General features: G+C 41.2%; 1 protein-coding gene and 2 pseudogenes across 1 annotated transcript; 2 read left to right on the forward strand and 1 right to left on the reverse strand.

Moving 5' to 3' along the window:
• Nucleotides 1-9827: 9827 nt before the first annotated feature.
• Nucleotides 9828-10767, reverse strand: LOC139818247 (uncharacterized; annotated as a pseudogene).
• Nucleotides 10768-14864: 4097 nt separating this feature from the next.
• LOC139817890 (uncharacterized) lies at nucleotides 14865-16467 on the forward strand (annotated as a pseudogene).
• Nucleotides 16271-17002, forward strand: LOC139818249 (uncharacterized). The gene has a single exon (XM_071786865.1). It carries the CDS (start codon nucleotides 16271-16273, stop codon nucleotides 17000-17002), a length of 732 nt encoding a protein of 243 aa, XP_071642966.1.
• Nucleotides 17003-21629: the final 4627 nt, after the last annotated feature.

Here is a 21629-nt window from a genome sequence, read left to right on the forward strand (position 1 = left end):
AGACGCCAGCCAATAACTGCGCGTAGCCCCTACATCTCGCGCATACCACTCCGCGATACCGCGACCGCGACACAACGACCCGGATCGTCACGCGATACAGACGCTCGCATTTTGGAATCTCGTACGCCCGACAGGAAACCGTCGGAAGGCAAGACGCCGCGGCTGTTTGAGGAACGATTCAAACAGAAGGACGATGATCCTACTCGGCGACGCCGGACCCTGCCGATGCCTTTACGGGCTATTACATACAGAAAACGAAACGTGCAGCTCTCTTCATACTCGTCCGGAGTGACAAGTGTGCCTAGCACGACCGCAGCCGCAGACGCCGCCAAGCTCGTCGAACCCCCGAAACGCGTGAAGGTCAACCCGGACAAGGGCCTGAGCTCCGGCAAAAAGAGACAGACGCGCGACGCCTCTACGACCACAGATGCAGAGCCGGCAATGAGGGACGCCCCAGCTTCGGTCACGGTCGGTACGCAGACGGACCCAGAGGCCACGAAGGCCGACGCCTCCACACAAACGAAGCAACGGGGGGGCCAACAGGTCAAGGCGAGATATTCCGATAACCGAAAATGTAAATAACGTGTAAATATAGTATGTAAACATATATTTTGTGTCGCCTACACATATCTCTTCCCTCCTTTGCGATTCACCTAACCTGGGCGATTCCTACACACGCACCCAGTAGCTGACTAAGTTAGAATAAGCATAGCTGACTAAGATAGATCACCGCTCTGAAGGAAAGTAGCAGCGCCCATAAAATTGGTGACCCCGACGTGATCGCAAAGAGAGGTAGCAACATGAACGATCCCAACGCATCAATACAGATCGTCGAGGAAAGCGTCAGCAGACTCGCTATACGCATACCTCCGTTTTGGGGAGATGAACCTGAGCTATGGTTCGCACAGCTGGAAACGCAGTTCACCATCAGTGGCATCACCCAAGACTCGACGAAATACTCCTACGCTCTGTCTCAATTAGACTCCCGTCAAATCAAGGAGATTAAAGACGTGGTCACACAGCCCCCAGAGGTTAACAAATACGAGACAGTAAAAAGAGCGCTCATACAGCGCATGTCCGTCTCGCAGCAGCAGCGGACACGACAACTCTTGGAGCTCGAGGAATTAGGAGATCGCAAGCCATCTCAATTCTTACGACATCTCCGAACTTTAGCGGGTGAGAATGTACCCGACTCCCTTCTACGGACACTATGGCTAGGACGACTTCCTACGCAAATGCAGATGGTTCTCGCTACCCAGACGGAAGATCCGCTCAACAGCGTAGCCGAACAGGCCGATCGCATCCACGAGATGACGAGCAAGGCTGTGGTAGCTGCAACAGCTACGCCAGCGAATAAAGAGTCATTGGAAGCAAGAATCCAGACTCTGACCAAGCAAGTGGCCACACTTACTACACGCCTTTCGAGAGACAACTCGAGGCAACGTAACAATTGGAAAGGCCGTAATCGAAGTCGAAGCCGTAGTCAGAGCCGCAACCGCGGTAAAAACACAGAGGATAAGGACGATAAGAATGATAAGCACTGCTATTACCACAATCGATTTGGTGAGAAAGCAAGAAAGTGCACACAACCATGTACATATAAATCGGAAAAAGACCAGGGCAGTCACTGATGGCGGCCAGTAGACCCGCCCTCGCCGCCTAATCGTTACGTGCCAAGACACTAAGAGACGGTTCCTGATAGATACAGGATTGGATGTGAGTGTATACCCTCGCTCCATGGTAGCAGGACACACCACGCCAACATCTTATGAACTCTATGCAGCAAACGGCTCAACAATCACTACGTACGGCACAATTACACTGCAGCCGGAAATTGGGTTACGACGCGCATTCCCATGGCGCTTCATTATCGCCAACGTCACGCAGCCCATCATCGGAGCCGACTTCCTTGCTTATTACCATATCCTGCCAGACCTACAGAAAGGCACTCTGCTCGATGGTAAAACATACTTGCGCAAACGCGGCACATCAGAAAAAGGGGCAGTGGAGTCTATCAGAGTGTTGGCTATTGAAGACGAATACCACAGAATCTTGGCAGAATTTCCTGATATCTTAAAGGCTACTGCTAAGAGGCATACGGTAAAACATAGCACGCTCCACCACATCAAAACCACGGATGGCCCACCAGTTGCAAGCCGTCCTCGCCGGTTAGCCCCCGACAAACTCAAGGCGGCCAAGGCTGAATTCGATCTCTTACTCCAAGAAGGGATCATTCGAGTATCGAAAAGCCCATGGTCATCACCATTACATATGGTACCGAAGAAAGGCGACTCCTGGAGATCTTGCGGAGATTACAGGGGAGTTAACGCTAGAACAGAGCCGGATCAGTACCCGATCCCGCATATCGAAGACTTCTCGCAGAACTTGCACGGAAAGAAGATCTTCTCGACAATTGATTTAGTGCAAGCATACAATCAAATACCTGTCAACCCGGAGGATATTCCAAAAACGGCTATAACAACTCCTTTCGGACTCTTCGAATACCTTTATATGCCGTTCGGGTTACGCAATGCCGCACAAACCTTCCAACGCTTCATTCACGAAATTACAAGCGACTTGGATTTTGCCTATGCGTATATTGACGACATCCTCATCGCATCAGAAGACGAGGAACAACACAAGAAGCATTTACGCATACTCTTCGAACGACTCCAGAAATACGGCATTCTACTCAACCCTTCCAAATGCGTTTTCGGAAGGTCAAAGGTTCTTTTCCTTGGTTACGAGGTTTCAGAGAACGGAACTCAACCTCCGCCAGAAAGAATCGCAGCGATCAAGGAGTTTCCCAAACCGGAGAACATTCAACAGCTTCGACGGTTCCTGGGGACTCTCAATTTTTATCGCAGATTTATTCCAAAAGCCGCTAAGGACCAGTCAATTTTAAACGGCTTACTCAGCGGTACCAAAACCAAAAAGAAGGCTCCCATAACATGGAACACAGAACTGGAAGCAGCCTTCGCAAACTGTAAGAACAGTCTGTCTCGCGCAACTCAGCTGGCACACCCAAAGCTAGAGGCAGACATCACTCTTACAACCGACGCTTCTGATACAGCTATCGGAGCAGTCATCCAACAACGGGACGGAACGGAGTGGCAACCATTAGCCTTCTTCAGTAAAAAGCTGAATCCGGCCCAGCAAAAGTATAGCCCCTACGATAGAGAGCTTCTAGCGATCTACGCCGCTATTAAGCACTACCGGCACATGTTAGAAGGAAGGATCTTTACGGTGTTCACCGATCATAAGCCGATCACATACGCCTTTCGACAAGATCCACTCCACAGCTCTCCTAGGCAGGCACGACATTTACAATACATCGGGCAGTTTACTACCGATATACGTCATATCGCGGGTAAAGACAACATAGTCGCTGATACCCTCTCACGAGTAGAGGAGATTCAGTCCGCAATCAACCTAGAGAAACTATCACAAGCTCAAGAGGAGGATACCGAGGTGGAAGACATCTTAAAAGGGAACTCTTCACTGAGATTGACAAAGGTATCAATCCCTGGAATGAGTGCAGCATTGTATTGTGACACATCAACCGCAATAGCACGTCCCTTCGTTACAAAAGAGTACAGGAGACAAGTGTTTCAATCACTGCACAGTCTATCGCACCCAGGAACCAGAGCGACGGCAAAGATAGTCGCACAGAGGTATGTCTGGCCACGCATTAAGGCCGATTGCCAAGAGTGGGCTAGAGCATGTCTCGCGTGCCAAAAAGCAAAAGTCCACAGGCACAACAAATCGCCTTTAGGACAATTCATTGGCCCTACCAAACGGTTCGAACATATACACATGGACCTCGTTGGGCCTCTACCTATCTCGAAAGGCTTCAGATACTGCCTCACAATCATTGACCGGTTTACCAAATGGCCTGAAGCTATACCGGTGGCAGATATATCCGCAGAGACAGTAGCCCAGAATCTCTTCAATCACTGGATCGCAAGATTTGGTACACCTACGCGGGTCACTACGGATCAGGGAAGGCAATTTGAGGCCGACCTGTTTCGTCAGCTTACTAGGCTAACAGGCACCACGCACATACATACAACAGCCTATCACCCCGCAGCTAACGGCATGGTCGAACGTTTGCACCGTCAAATTAAAACGGCCATCAAATGCCACGAAACCGAAGCTTGGACGGAAGTATTACCCGTCGTCATGATGGGCATCCGAGCAGCAGTTAAGGAAGATCTCCACGCAACTCCGGCAGAACTTGTATACGGAGAAACTATGAGACTTCCGGGAGAGTTTCTACAAGAAACTACCCAACCGAACGAAACGAGCGACTTCTTACTAAGGCTCAGAAAGACGATGGAAAGTCTACGGCCACAGCCAATCAAAAGGCACGGTTCGCCTGCTATCTTCCAGCACAAAGACCTGACAGACGCAACACACGTGTTCCTCAGGCACGACGCACCAACGCGGGCGCTACAACCCACTTTTGACGGCCCTTACGAAGTCCTCAGCAAAGGCGAAAAGGTTTACAAGTTACGGATTAACGGCAAAACCGTCCACGTAACTATCGACCGCCTTAAGCCTGCCTACATATTGACAGATCAAGAATCAAACAACAAACCTCGGGAGACACATCAGCCAGCACAGGATACTCCAACAGACATTCCACCTAAGGAAACTACAACGCAGAGTGGCAGAGTGTCACGGAAAACAGTACGTTTTCAAATCCCGACTTCAAAACAACGAAGGGGGTGATGTGGCAGTCTACGCCACCAACGATACATCCCTGCGCGATGCCTGCAATACCGGCAGTTCGCAGCGACGCCGCCAGGCGTCGCATTGCCGGGGCAGCTTCGCGAGTTCAAAGTTTTGCATCAACGAATATAAAGGGAGACCCCCTACGGGCTCGAGCAATTCTTCTCGGCGCAAGTCGCCTACGGCATAGAAGCGCCAGAACGCTGAAGCCTACCTAAGCGCTAGACGCTCTCACGGCGCAAGACGCCCGCTCACGGCACCAGCCGCTTTCACAAGCGCGAGTCGCTTCCTCGGCGCTGGTCGCCTACCCAGCGCTAGTCGCTTCCTCGGCGCTGGTCGTTTACCCAGCGCTAGTCGCTCCCTCGGCGCCGGTCGCCTACAGCGCGAGCCGCTTACTCGGCGCGAGTCGCCTACGAGGCGCGAGTCGCCTACAAGGCGCGAGTCGCCCGGCCAAACACGGCGCGCGGCCGTCTGACACGAGGCGCGAGACGCCAGCCAATAACTGCGCGTAGCCCCTACATCTCGCGCATACCACTCCGCGATACCGCGACCGCGACACAACGACCCGGATCGTCACGCGATACAGACGCTCGCATTTTGGAATCTCGTACGCCCGACAGGAAACCGTCGGAAGGCAAGACGCCGCGGCTGTTCGAGGAACGATTCAAACAGAAGGACGATGATCCTACTCGGCGACGCCGGACCCTGCCGATGCCTTTACGGGCTATTACATACAGAAAACGAAACGTGCAGCTCTCTTCATACTCGTCCGGAGTGACAAGTGTGCCTAGCACGACCGCGGCCGCAGACGCCGCCAAGCTCGTCGAACCCCCGAAACGCGTGAAGGTCAACCCGGACAAGGGCCTGAGCTCCGGCAAAAAGAGACAGACGCGCGACGCCTCTACGACCACAGATGCAGAGCCGGCAATGAGGGACGCCCCAGCTTCGGTCACGGTCGGTACGCAGACGGACCCAGAGGCCACGAAGGCCGACGCCTCCACACAAACGAAGCAACGGGGGGGCCAACAGGTCAGGGCGAGATATTCCGATAACCGAAAATGTAAATAACGTGTAAATATAGTATGTAAACATATATTTTGTGTCGCCTACACATATCTCTTCCCTCCTTTGCGATTCACCTAACCTGGGCGATTCCTACACACGCACCCAGTAGCTGACTAAGTTAGAATAAGCATAGCTGACTAAGATAGATCACCGCTCTGAAGGAAAGTAGCAGCGCCCATACTCATCATCGCGCTGGAAGGATTTTGTGAGAAACCGAGTTGCTCAGATCCAGGATCTCATTGCAGACGCACACTGGAGATACGTACCTGGCACTTCCAACCCAGCCGACTGCGCATCACGAGGTTTAACTACTGCTCAACTCCAAAGCCACTCATTATGTTGGATGGGACCACCGTGGATACTCACACCTGAAGCATGGCCGTCACAACCCGCGCTTTCGGACGAGTTGAGCGCTCATGAAGCTCGTCCTGGCATTGCTCTATATGCAACTCAGTCAGACTATCATTGGGACCTCATATACAGGTACTCAACCCTCAATAAATTATTGAGAATAACAGCTCTCTGTTTTATCTCTCTCTTGAGAAAGTACCGAGACAAGTCGCTGGACTTGCACTCAGTTTTGGAGAAGGCCAGACTTTTCTGGATCAAGGCTACTCAAGCGGCATACTTCACGCACGAGGTCAAGATGCTCACGACCAATTCGAGATTGCCAACTGCTCACGCATTCAGTCGATTGACTGCGTACATAGACGCTCACGGAATCATCCGAGTTGGCGGCCGCCTCAATCTATCATCATTAGATCAAGACAACAAACATCAAGTAATTTTACCTCGCCACTCACGGTTCTCAACCTTAATCATCGCTCACGCCCATCTGCGCACCCTGCATGGAGGAACTCAGCTGACGTTGGCTCATGTCAGGCAACGATACTGGATCATTGGCGGACGGGCTCCAGTGAAGTCCACATCTTACGGTGTGTCATGTGTGCTCGGCAGAGGGGGATCCGTGCTCATTAACTGATGGGCCAACTACCTCTCTCTCGGGTTACGCCGTCACGTCCGTTTGCTCATACCGGAGTCGACTATGCCGGACCGCTCACCATCAAGACATGGAAGGGACGAAGTGCGAAAACGTACAAGGGATGGATCTGTGTGTTCACCTGCTTCGCCACCTCCGCAATTTACCTCGAAGTGGTGAGTGATTACTCATCGGAAGGATTTATAGCAGCCTTCCGAAGATTCTCATCGAGAAGGGGAATTGCTCAAACCTTGTACTCGGATTGCGGGACAACTTTCATTGGAGCAGACGCAGCGCTCAAGAAAATGTTCATCCAAGGCTCTCAAGAACATCAACGGATTGCTCAAGTTTTGCAACTTGATCGCACCAGATGGGAGTTCACCCACCAGGCGCTCCACACATGAAGGGCAAGTGGGAAGCGGTGGTAAAATCCGTAAAGTTTCGTTTGAGACGGACTGTCGGGGAGACTCTACTCACGATGGAAAAACTCACAACGTTGCTCACGCAAATCGAAGCCATTCTCAACTCACGGCCTTTGGAACCGTTGAGCGACGACCCTGAAGACGTCTCAGCGCTCACACCAGGTCATTTTCTCATTGGAGGTCCAATAACTACCATACTCGAGCCATCTCTGATTGACCTGGCAACCTCACGATTATCTCGGTGGCAGTTCATCCAGTAGCGTGTTCAACACGCTCACTGACGAACGCTCTTCATCGTGCAAGTAACCACTCGCCAGAGTAACGGCATTGCATCCCGGCAAGGATGGACTCACTAGAGTGGTCACCCTTAAGACGGCCACCACGACACTCATTCGGCCAATTGCCAAGTTTGCCGTGCTACCCGTCTCATCGGAATAAGGATCAATGAGTAAGGGATCATCAACAAAGTTGCTGATGGCTGGCGGAATGTTCGAGATTCCGTTATTACGATGCGCCCTCCCTTCAGATGGCAGCATCGATCGGGTACCGGCATCGTGGATCCATGCGGCAAATAGCGCAAGCTCATCGCCAGCTTTTTTCCGCGTATCTCGTTCGTTGATATGGCCGCTGTGTGACCGGACGTACGTGCGTGCTCGATGCATTTCAGCGTTTTGTGCATACGCTTCAAGTGCTTATTGAAGTGAAATAACTTGCTGAGAGACACTTTTAAAGTGTGAAACGGACTGCTTAGTAATCTCAGGTGCATCAACACGACGGATCAAGATCTCACGTGCGCGAGTGCCGACCGCCGCGTGTTTCAACGGCTCAAGGGCTGCTCACTCACCGAGGAGGGTGATTAATATAATTGCCTCTCAAGTGCACGGACGATTATACAAAGACTTCTCATTTTAAGTGAACCGCGAAAGACTGCTCATCATTCTCAGGTCAGACTGTACATATTTATATTCTCATTGAAGACGACTCAGACTGTGCTCTGAGTTACATTTTTTAATCAAAGGATAATCAATTAACACCTTCCACGCGCGTCTTTCTCATCCCGCTTCCATCGCCGGGATTAGTCAGCGATTTCGTAAACAGTAATTTTTTTATTTCCGGTGCAGATCTGTGAATAATTTTCTACCAAAGGCGTCGGTGTCCGCAGCCACATCTTCACCAACTTTGTCGCCAACAGATGAAGAGCTGTCGCTTCCGCCGTCATTGGCATCTTCAGGCAGCATAGAAACAATATTGAGCGAGCAGGCTGTGGATGATGTTAGTGCTCCATTTAGAGTGATGCTACCTGCTCTCCTCTCTCGTCACCTTCACCTGGATGTAGCTCATCATCAGCTGCTGCAAGTTTGCCCTATTTAGGACCTACAGGTCGGTGCAAGAAGTCAAAGGTGGACGAAACGGCTGAAATGTTCAAAGAGACTCTCGTCAATCTGAACAAATCTATGGCTACACCTAGTACTGCTGCTCCATCACTACGACCTTTAATTGATATTAATGATCCAGACATCTTGATCGGCAAAAGTGTTGAATCTTGCCTCAAAAGTCTAACGAATATGGGTTTGAAACTGAAGTACAGGAGGAAATTTAGGTCGATCATTTAAGATTATGAAGAGGAGGCTGAAGATTTGAAAGTACCGGATTAATTATGTGTTAACATATTACTTGTTCTATTTAAATATTGTGTATTGTTAGAGATTTTACAAAATAAATTTTATTTGAAAATAAAAACGTTTCCTTCGTGTTTCAATAAAAACATTTTATTATGTTTCGTATTTCTATTTATTTTATTTCAAAATTTATGGTAGTAAGCGTAGATTGCATGACATTATCGTTCTATGTATGTCGAATTAATTAAGGTATCCGTGGTATTGAAAGCGAATAATTGTGAGTCCATTCAGTAATCATAATAGCGAACCCAATACCAACAAAACTAAAAGGAGAATTGGAAAATGGAATGGAGAATTTTTTGTTCCCTCGTACCTTTCTTCGGAATCTTTTCGAATTTTTCTCCAATTTGAGATATCCGATGTAGATCCGAATCTTGTACGTTATATAATAATTGTCAATTTTATCATCGAAAAAATTGCGCAGTGATTACCTCGTTATCATCGATTACTGCAATCATCCCTGCAAAATTGCGTCCCTTGCGTCTCTTAATTCTAGTAACACAGACTTGAATCTAAGAAATGCAAATAAAACTTCAAACGGTTGATTAAAAAAAGACCCGATCTCCTTTTGATAAGTTTAGCCATGTTAATTTTTTCATTATTTAATGATATCATCGTTTTATTCGGAACTTTCTGAGAAAAAGAAAACATTCAAAAATATTTTGATAGAAGTTATAAAATATATAGCCAAATTTGTAAAACCCGAACCTTCAAAGAAGTACTTTATTTTTAAATCTGTCCTGCTAGGTTTAATTAAATTTTTATGTCATCTCTACATCGAGTTGTTTTCGTATAATTGAATGTATAATGATACAGTTGCATCGTTCCAAGTACAGTAATATACACTTGCGGCGAACGCAACTGAACAACTCTTGACCAATAAAAACGAGATACAACATGACGCAAAATAATAATAAATTACACTAGACAAATTATCGGAATCTACAGCTACTGAAGGGGGATAATTCCTTGCCGGATCCTCACAATATTGTCTTGATGGCGCATAGCCCCAGGCCCATTTACAAACTTTTTTAGTGTATCTTTCTGTTGTAAAACTCCAAGAGCAGCATTTCTTGCTCCCATCCGTGGACCATCAATGATGGCTCCATTCTCCCCAGCAACAATGTCATGCCATTCTCCCTCTACCAGTTCGCCAGTTGGCAATTCCTGGTCTACAAAAGAAGGGAAGCAATATTCTAGGTTGAGTTTCCTGTCGCCTGTCTTGCGGATGAAATTGTGGAGGCAAACAGCACATTCAATGATGCTTTCCACATTCTCTTCTGTAGCAATAATGGAGTGACGGAAAATCCCCCAACGAGCCGCTAAAATGCCAAAAGCATTTTCAATTACTCTCCTTGCTCTGCTCAACCTGAAGTTATACACAGACTTGTCATGGGGTATGTTGCGCTCGCCATAGGGTTTCATCAGGAAAGGTTTCAAAGGGAAAGCTGCATCTCCTACAAGGACGTAGGGCATGTCAACATCAGTTCCTGGTAGATGACTTGAATTCGGCAAGTCAAGGGATCCATCATTCAATCGCCGACCCATTTCAGACGATTGAAAAACTCCGCCATCACTTTGTGAGCCTTCTGCTCCTACGTCCAGCATGATGAAATTGTAGTGTGCATCACAAACTGCCAATAGAACCATGCTAAATGTCTTCTTGTAATTAAAATAAACACTTTGAGAAGCTTGTGGGGCCTGTACTTGAACGTGCTTTCCATCGATGGCCCCCACACAATGAGGAAACTGCCATTCTTCCCAAAATCCAGCACTCACCTCACGCCACTCCGCTTCATTTGCTGGAGGTTTTACACAAATACACTCTTTAATACAAGTGCTCGAATGGTTTCGGCCCAGAATCTGAGAGACAGTGCTCTGGCCACATCGATAGGAAAAGCTCAGAGTATACTGACTGTCTCCTGCTGCCAAGAATCTGCAAAGCAAATTTACAAATTGAATCGACTCTTGAGAAATTGATAAGATAAGCGAACATTGATGATCTTACCTCAATGTCATAGCAAGCCTCTGAGTGGGTGAAAGAGCAGTGTACGTTTCTCGCTTCTTTATCAGTGGACCAACCAAGCTCAGGAGATGCTCGAATCTAAGAAAGCGAACATATAATTTGTAAAAATAAACTCTGTGCAAGAAAAATATTTATCTTTCGCGCTTCTTTATCAGTAGACCAAGCAAGATTAAGAGGTACCAGAATGTAAGAAAGCAGACATTAATTTGTAAAAATGATTATATTTTGTACTAGACAATCATTAAATCTTACTTTTTGACATTCATCCCTGTGTAAATAAAAAAAGAGTGGATCACGGAAACGGAGTTCTTCAAGTAAATTATGTCCATCACCAAACTGGATTCTTCTCCGAAAAATCTTTCACACCAACGGTTCGTACTCGTTTCTTCTTCCGCAGTTGAAGATACAAATATACTCAGTCCTATTACTCGTGCCCGAGCGTGGTGACTTCTCTTTATATACATGTGTTGCGCACGTGGATTATACACATTGTATATGGAACCTACAGTTTAACACTGATTTTAAACGGCAATTTTTAGAGAAGTTTTCGTGGCAAGACATACTCTCGGTGGTTTGCCATTGCCTTCCGAGAGTAGAACGAGCGAATAAAATTTTCTAGCTCTACCGGGAATCGAACCCGGGACCTTTGGCTCAATAGACCAGTGCGCTGTCTACTAGGCCACGCTCGTCCTCTACATCCTCTCTGAAGATACAAATATCCGGCTAAAATTAAGTTAAAAAACTGATAATGCCTCATAGAGTAGAATTTATTTGGAATTACCAAGCAGGAACTACCAACGAGAATGACAACAAACCTTCTATTCACACCACGCTGTCAAATCATTTTTCAATGCACGCTGCTTCACGTTACGGCGATCGTAATTTCACAGATGTACTTTTGCCGTTAAGTTCACGTCACGTTACTTCGCGCCCCGTCGCGTCCCGTTACGTTAAGTTATCGTAATTCCGGCTTTATTAGTCTTTAATAGTCACTTTACTGTTCACTTCACTGTTTGCTTCACTGTAGCACGTTATTACACTCGCGTCACTACACTATCGTCGCGACAGTATCTATTTATCTATCTCACTCCGCGATCGTCGTTGATTTGTCATAAACATATAGACACGTAGATCGTGTTCACAATTTACATTACTAATACTGAAAATATGTACCATACGTAACGTGAATTTTTACATGTTTACATTTGGAATAGATTTGTGTAGTGGCAGTACACGTAAGAACAAGGCCGTAGTATGTGTCATGTAAATGCGATAAATGATATCACGGCATTTTATCCGCGGTATTAGTAATACTATGTCATTCACTGGAGCCGGTACGTATTCTTACGAATTCATATCAATGAATTAGTAAAGAATATCGTTCAAAAAAAATTCCTAATATTTACTACAAATGCATAGATATGAATTTGTAAAAATACGTATCAGCTCGAGCGAATATCATAATATTATAATACCGCGGAAACACCATGATATTATTTATATACGACACATACTACGGCCGTGTTCCGATATATACTGCCCGTACTAAAAATCTATTCGAAATCTAAAAGTAAAAAGATTCACATTACGTACTCTGTCAGGAATAATTAGTGGAATCGACGTCGATACGTCGATGAATGGTCGCTTTCAAATACTGGTTGATATTTTTATCTTTTCGTTTTTATCATAATTATGTTATGTTCATAGTCTTTATCATAGTTATGTTCATTGAACAACTGCAAATTGTTCTATAACATTTCTATTCGTTTTTCGGTTTATTCTACATCAATACACAGTATATACATTGACTTTGCGTCAATTCGATATAGAGTAAAGACCATGATTTAGAAATAGATAACAACTTTACCAATGAAATATTAAAAATATTTTATATACAGGGTGTCCTATTATAAATTTGACAGCGCTATATTTTGCGAACGGATGATTTAATTGAAAAACGTTTCAAGTAAAATTTAATCTGTTTCGAGGGGAACATCTTATGATGGACACACGTTTTTCCTAGGTGAAGGTGTTCCTGATATTTTAAGGTGACCTTTGTTTATTTTAATGGAATCATACAACTTTCTTTATATAATATAATTCCTCTACTTATTTGGCATATAAAAGTATAAAAGTAAAGTTATCAAAAAATCTATAGTTTACGGGATATTTTATATTATATTATGATACTTTTATATGTAGCATAGTGGGACGAATCAATTCATGTGAGAAAAACATAGTTACTTTCCAAAAAAGTATGTAATTGCACATTACAAATTGCATTATTTTTTTTTGAAAAGCGACTATGCGTTGTCTTTAAATCAACTTACTCGTTCCACTATTTTACGCATAAAAGAAGGTACAGTTATCAAAAAATGAATAGTTTATAAGATATTTTATATTTCATGTCAAAATATATGTTAGAATAAAATATAACATCTTGCAAACTATTGATTTTTTGATAACTGCTAGCTTACCTCAATACTTTTATGTGCCAAATAACTACAGGAATTATGTTATATAAAAAAGATCGTATGATTCCATTGAAAAAAACAAAGGCTACTTTAAGATCTCAAGAAAAACGTGTGTCCATTATAAGATATGCCCCTCGAAACAGAGTAAGTTTTACTTGAAACGGAGCAAGTAACGCGATGTATTTTTCAAGTATTTGCGAGAAAGTATTGAAACTTCTCGTGCGACTGATGTACCGAGTACGCAACCGAGATAGCCATGTAGCAAGCGTGGCGCAGCGACTAAGGTGCCGGACTGAAACGTTGCAGGTCGCGCGTTTAAACCCTGCTTTTCCCAATTTTTTTTTTTATTTTTTATATGTACATTAAAATAAATGATTAGGCAAGAATGTATAATAAAAAAATTATTATTTTATTATTATTAAATTTAATATTTTATACATATTTTAACGTTTGCAACAATACGAATAATATCGGTTCGCAATAATTCCAAAATCTTTTTAAATTCTGCCTCATTTATATATATAGAAATCCTCTTCGGAATCTTTCTCGAGAAGTGTACATTTGGATGATAATTATCGAAGAAACATTTTAAACATAATATATAAAATAAATAAAAAATAATTTTAAAACATTTAAAAAATAAATATAATAATGATTTAGAAATTTTTACGCGATGAATTCGTCGCTCGCTGAGTAAAAATTATTTTCCGGCTTTGATGATACCACGCCGAGCAGCGAGTAGCGAGCGAATTCATCGCGAATTCATCGCAATGCTTGCCGTTCGCTGCGTGACAATTATTTTCCGGCACGGTATCATCGAAGACAGAAACAATTGTCACGTCGCTCATTAAGCGAGTCGGCTAGCAGCTCGGCGAGCTGGGCGAACAGCAAAAACGCAACGTGAGAGAGACAGAATATGGCTGTCCTTTTCTAAGCGCGATTCGTTTGTTTTCCGTCGCAAGGATAGACCGAATCCAGCGAAGTCAAACAAACATGCGATAGAAAAAGTGTCACGTGATCGAGACCCCCCGACCCCCGAGCAGCCCGGGACTGCTTTCATGATTGCGCGCGTTTTATTTAAGGTTGTATGACCCGTAAGATCTCTGCCAAAAGTTTAAGAAACGTAACATAAAGCTAATTAACATATTTAAGAAGATATTCTTTACTGGAAAGTAATATTTATATTAATATTTTATTAAAATAACGGTTGCCTGTGTTTTTAAGAGCTATAGAGACATTTTTATGCATATTTTCTCGTATGTAAACTTTCACTTTTAATGGTTTTTAGAAAGACTGTACCTGACTTGCAACTGACACAAACGAAAATCTGAAAGTGTGAAAATCTTTAAAAAGTAACAAAACATAATAATTACTGTTTAAAAATACTAATGAAATTATATTACGTTATTTATTTACGTCATTTATTAATAAATTAAATACAATAGCTCTCATAAAAAAGTATTTTGATCGCGGCAACGTCGCATTTTCTGTAAGTTGGTAGCATTGATCTCACTCGACATCAGCTGCGTGAACGCGAAGTGTGCTCCGAGCACGTGTAATATACAGACGCATCGTTTGAGGTTAGTTTTCGCTTGCGCTACGAAAATGCCAAAAGTAAAACGTTACATGTGGAAAGGAAAAGTTGTCACTGAAAAAGTGTACAATCAACGGTTAGCACAGACAAATACTGGGAAACGTAATTTGAAGACACGAGTCGAAACTACACCAGATGATTGTATGGAAAATACAAGTACTGCGGAGAAAGAATCAACAGATATCGATGAAGAACAAAGATCTTTCGAATGAGCCTGGTGAAGGACGCCGAATCGTGGATTTAAAATTTCTCGGTGAACAGTTATGGTGCACATCTTGCAAAGAAACTTTATCATTAAAGAATATTGAACAAGAAGAACGTCGAGGTCTTGGATCTGTTTTGCTCATACGATGCCATAAATGTTTATTGGTTAATCCTGTTGTAACGGGAAAGCAACACACTCCACCTGGAAAATCAAGACGCAACTCACGATTTGATGTTAATACCAAATTAGCAATAGGTTAGTATTATTTATATAGCAAACTATTATTTATAATACTTCAAAAACAAGCCTAATATACAATAAATAAACAGCCACATATACATAAGTTAAATCTTTTTCTAGGACTGATCCACAGCGGAATAGGTTTCACAAATTTAAACAAATTGTTAGTTTGTTTAAATATTCCAACAATAAATTTCAAGACGTATAAGAGATACGAAGCAGAAGCAGGAAGAGCACTGGAAATAGCAGCTAAAGAAAGTTGTCAGCGTGCAGTTGAATTAGAGCGACAACTAACGTTAGAAAATAAAGCGACTATTGAAGAAAACATGTAATTTGGAATTTTATTTTACAATTGAATTCGCTTTAAATTGTACATTGATTTGAGTTTCTATTATTTAGATATTCAACTATAATAATTGTATATTGTAACTCTAACATTTTTGTATTTTTATGATTGCATGAATTTTAAAATGTTATATTTAAATTCAATTTAAAAATTAACTTTGAAATGAGATAATCATTAAAATAAGAAATAATTTTTTGATGCGATATAATAATTTGCTATATGTAATATCCTGTCGAATTCGAATACAAATGATTTTTAATTTACTTTTTAATAGGCCTGACAGTGTGAGATCTTGTTTGAATACATCCCAAAAATCCTTAATAGATCCTCATCCTGTAACGTTCGATACAGTAGTTCGTGTGATGGCGTCTTATGATATGGGGTGGACTACAAGAGGAACTGGTCGCGACTATGATAGTCTTAATGGTTTTGGATCTATAGTAGGCCACTTCAGTCAGCAAATTTTAGATTACTCAACATGTAATCGAAAGTGCAAAAAATGTGACATGGGACATACTCCTTTCGATCATGATTGCAGACTGAATTTTAGAGGCTCTGCCAAAGCCATGGAATCGCATGCAGCAAACAAACTAGTCAATGAAAGTGATATTTTAAAATCGAAAAATGTCGAAATTGGCATTCTTGTTGGTGACGACGATAGTTCCGCCATAGCTGCTTGTCGAGCAGATGCTTCGCATTCAATTGCAAAATTATCAGATGTCAACCATACATCCAAAGGAGTAAAGAAATGCTTGTATAATATAGAAAAACAGCACAAAGAGTTGACAAAAGACGGAATAACCTACTTTCACAGATGTTTCACATACGCTATGACCCAGAATAGGGGTAAAAGTGCAGCTATGGCCGAGGCGATAAGGAGTATCCCTTATCACGCGTTCAATCAGCATGAAAAATGCGGCCAATGGTGTGGATACGTGAAAGACAAGGAAAATTATAATCACAAAATGATTCCAGGTGGCTTTACAGACTTGAAATTATTTGAGGCACTTAAGGAAGTCTTTGATAAACTGGCATCAAATGCAGAAAAATTTTCTGTAGGCGCTTCCAGTAACGTAAATGAAAGCCTTAATGCAAGTATGGCTAGTAAGGCGCCTAAATCTAAATGTCTAAGCCTAACAGCATCAGCCGATTATCGATACGCTTCTGTTGTTGCGCAAAAGAACATGAGAGAAAGTTACCCCCAAATAGCTGCAAAAATGTTGATTGTCGCCTGGTAAACATCATTCCAAGCACGTTAAAAAAATTGATTCAATTAAAAAACGACGACAAATAACAACAGCAAGTCGTGCATTTAAATTAAGGCGTATGCAATTAAAAAAATATAGAGCTTCTCTACGATACCAAAGAGAACTTTCAGAAGGTGTTACTTACGAAAGTAATTCTGCTTTATTGAAAGAGCCAGCCGTACAAATAAATAAAGAATGTATAAGTGATGATGAAGGTACTATGGAAGAAGATATTCCCATAGTATATCTTGACCTCGAAACCTCAGGATTTCAAAGAAATTGCGATATTTTGCAAATTGCAGCCAAATGTGGTAAAAATTCTTTCGACGTTTATATTCAACCTAGTCAAGAGATTTCTGCAGCTGCCACTGCGGTACATGGTCTTCGAAAATGTCAAGCAGAGTTAATGCTGTATGGTAAACCAGTTCCTTCAGTTCCACCAAGGCTTGCAATAACAAATTTGTATCAATGGTTAATTTTATTAAAAAAGAAATGTTATATAGCGGCACATAATTTGAGTTTTGATGGACCAAGATTGATTGATTTAATAACAGTTTATTCTTTAAGCGAAGAGTTTGCTGACATTATTGTAGGATTTATAGATACCTTACAGGTTATAAAAAAAGAAACTAATCGAAAAGGTAAAGGAGAATGTTCAATTACAGGATTAGCAAATTGGCTTAAAATTTCTAGTGTAAATGCTCATAACGCAGTGCAAGATGTATATATTTTAGAAAAAATTATTAGTAAATCTGGTATTAGTTATGAAACATTAACAAAATATGCAGTGAGTTATGCAAAAAAATCACAAAAGTGGATTGTAGATAAGCGCATAAATAGTCTGCTTCCAGATTTAAAAGTCCATTAAACGGTATAGTGAGTTTAGATATTAGGAAAAAACTGGCACGAGCTTCTATTAACATGCAATGTTTAAAAGATACTTATTTTCAATCTAGTTCAGAAGGGATTTATCAATTGTTAAGTAAAAAGGAAAATGATAAGCCTGTAGTAACGGCGTCTAAGTCAGTCATTAATAAAATAATAGATTATTTTAAAACACTTTAGAATTATTTAATAATGAATTATTTTATTAAAATATATGTTTCAATATAATTATAGTTTGTTTCCGTTTCCGTAGTATTTATATAGATATAAAAATTTTCAAATATCTATGATAATCGAGCGTTACACGCACTTTATTTAAATGTATTTTTTTCTACGTATAAAATATTAATATGTTATTTATTTAATTTGTGAACGATTTTATATTTATTATATGTGTTGATAATTTATCATTTTCAATGCAGTTAATAAACGAAATGTTTACATATAAATTAATAATCGATTATTTATGACATTTTGATATCAATTATATTTCGATACACAGGAGGCTCTATTGAAAAAAGTAACGGACCTCTGTAGTATTTGTTATCCTTTACGGAGAGTGACGGAGAGAGAGGTTATAATGTGACGTCATAGTGCGCTGTTGCCGGATCTCCGTACTTACGAGTTCAGCGAGACCAAGCGAGACTGTTCTCTGTTTGCTTTTTATTTAATATTTCAGAAAATATCCTTGAAGTCATAATTTTTTTGGTTCTAATTTGTTTGTAAAATGTTTATTAATATTTCTGCAAAGTTTTAAAAGAATGCCATATTTTCTTCGATATTAATTTCTCAAATAAAGTTGAAAAAATAGTGAAACTTGATGAATTCCCGTAAGAGCCCATGTTAAATTCAAATTGTTATAACTTTTGAACGGGCCTCGCAAACTTGTTCAAACTTGGCACAATGCTTTATTATTATAATACTCATCACCTGACAAAGTTTAAAGAATTTGGCATTTTTTCTTGTAAGGGGTCATACAACCTTAATACTCGCAACACTCGCGAACGTCATTTGTCCTTACTTAATAAACAACAAGGCTGAAATTCTAAGAGAAATTCTCGTTGAGATCGTAAAGTGAAACACGCTTTTTTTGGACCGATTTCACCGCCTCTGATTAACTTGATCCTCCGATTAAACTCACTCTTTGTCTCTTTCTAAGGGGGACAGTTAGAAATACATGCAGAGTGAGTTTAATCGGAGGATCAAGTTAATCAGAGTGTTTGCACAAGCTCGCGCACAAGCCTGAACTCTAGAATTAGATGAGGAAGGAACAAATAAAAAGAATCCGTTTATTGAGAGAGAGAGATTGCGCTTCTTAATTTATATGTAATTCAAAAATAAGAAGTTTAGAATGGGCAGAACTATACAAAAAATACCAACATTTGTTGCATAGGAGAAGGGAAACTGCCCTAAAACCTTCCCAGTATTCGTGAACAAAATTGTACATAAATAATATAAAAGACAATAGAAATACAATAAATGTATCAAATTCAGAAAAAAACAAATAATTGGTTATAGTAGAACAGTCCTTTCTTTAAAGCTATTGTCGAATAGACTCTAGATTCACTGATGTAATTTGTTATTAAATGAATTGATTCTTTATAATAGGACTAAAAATAGTATGCTCTAATATAATTAATCTTGACGTAGTCAAGCTCAGAACTAGTTGTTATTTATCAAAGAAAGGATCGTTAAAAACATAGACATAAATCAATTAGAAACATGAATATCAGTTCAGATATAATTCAAACAATCGGGGAAATAATGCATCAATCTTTTAGTTCAATCATGAATAATTGTCATCAGCCTTGTAGATAATATTCTTCGTAATTCGAATATTGACTGAGTATTACAGAACTTGTGTACAAATCACGGCACAGAAATATTACTTACAACATGAGCTATTATTACGACACGAGAGATAAATACGACAAGAGCAATAAGTTTTCAACTAAGTGTACTGAATTACAATTGTAGTAGGCCTTCAATCTTTGATTGGTACATTAATTCGACACAACACAAACGCAATATTAGATAATAATAAATTGGCAGAATAATCACGGTGATAATACAAAGAATAATATATCGAGAGATATCATCAAAACGTATAAAAACTGGTAACAGATGTTATCGCAAGTACTGTTGTTATAAACGTTATGAACGAGTCGTGAATGCTACGCAAATACGCACCGCAATGTTATCACGTGAAAATATAATTCAATATCTATTGGGAGATGTTCTCAAAAACGCAAGCAAAAGTAAATATATCTTATCGCAGACAATGTAAGGTGAAAAGATTATTAAGTGCGAAAAACGTACGTATAAGAAAGAAATAACGGTTTTACTTGTAAATGAAATGAAATGAAATGAAATGGTTGCAACCAAAGAATTAATTATTGACTTTACTTTAGACTGAGCTCAGTGTTACAAATGACTCGAAATAAATTTACACCTCAAATGAGTTAAACTTGCTCTCTGAATTTAGCAAGTTGCAAATTTGTAACCGTCGAGGGTTTAATTATCCCTTGCGGATCCCTTGAGTAACGTTAGGTGAAATTCTAACGCCCCTGCTCAAACGGTTACCTTTGAATTGATGAGTTTAAATTTGAGTATATCTGAGTTCCTCGATACTTGTCCTCGATGACTTCTAGTATTCCGTTCGGAAATGCTTTCTCGAACGTTCCTGAAAATGGCTTCCTTCCTTTGTTCCACGTGCCGGCATGGCTCGCCGGGACGGATATCCCTGGATTCCTCTCGGTGACGATCGTAGTTTTACGTATCTTTCGTTAACTGATGTATGATAATTAGTTACTGCACACGAATAGGCAGAGTTCAGTGACCGCACAATTTTATCGCGAAAAGATGACGCAATTACGTATCGAACTTAGCTACAACGCACGATGTATCGTGCACGAGATCTGGGTAACGAATGCTCGCTCGGCCGGGCCACAGTATATACAGTAGCGCAACTCTCTGTCGGCACTTTTGATGTTAGCGTGGATAAAAATGAACTGCACATGCGCGTGCGAGGTATGTAACCAATCAGAGCACCGATAATCTGTCTCACTTCCTCTCGCTGTTATAAGTCTCTCTCTCTTTCTAATTTATCGTTGCGTGTCAGACGCGCGCGTTTTGATTGGGATAATGTATGGAGACGCATGTTTGACGTGCGTTATAACGCGCAGAAACGCATGCATAAACAACAAGGGTTACATTTGAGATAGAAATAAAACATAATGTACAACCAGACGCGCGCTATATATTTATTTATTGGCACTATATATTTTTAATTATATATATATATAGGTTAGGTATGTACAAAATACAGATAAATTTTAATAATTTGTATAGCAATTGTACAAATGTGCCATATTACTTCTTCGTGTTATACACGAGTTGTATAACACAAATCAATAAATTATTTATGCTATCAATATTTAAACGGTCACAAAAGGAAATATCAAGGAAATATTAAGAAAATTATATAATACAACTTGTAACTTAATTTTATCTAAAATATAAGTAGAAAGGGCTGTAAGGGTCACAACGCGGATCACGGTGCGTTCAGATATAAATTTATTCCTCGATTTACAAAAATCCAAACGTTTCGGCTCCTGTCTGAGCCATCCTCAGTGGTATAATATTAACATCAAAAATATATATTCTCCCTTAACATATGGTGAGTTTACTGTTTCAATTTGACAGAAACTTAGTGAGACTAAAAGGTCCAAAT

The sequence above is a fragment of the Temnothorax longispinosus genome, chromosome 8 (assembly GCF_030848805.1).
Source record: "Temnothorax longispinosus isolate EJ_2023e chromosome 8, Tlon_JGU_v1, whole genome shotgun sequence".
In the NCBI taxonomy this organism is placed as follows: Eukaryota; Metazoa; Arthropoda; class Insecta; order Hymenoptera; family Formicidae; genus Temnothorax; species Temnothorax longispinosus.

Excerpts from the sequence above, each read along its gene's own strand:
- LOC139818249 (XM_071786865.1), top strand. The coding sequence starts at position 16,271 with ATGGGACATACTCCTTTCGATCATGATTGCAGACTGAATTTTAGAGGC.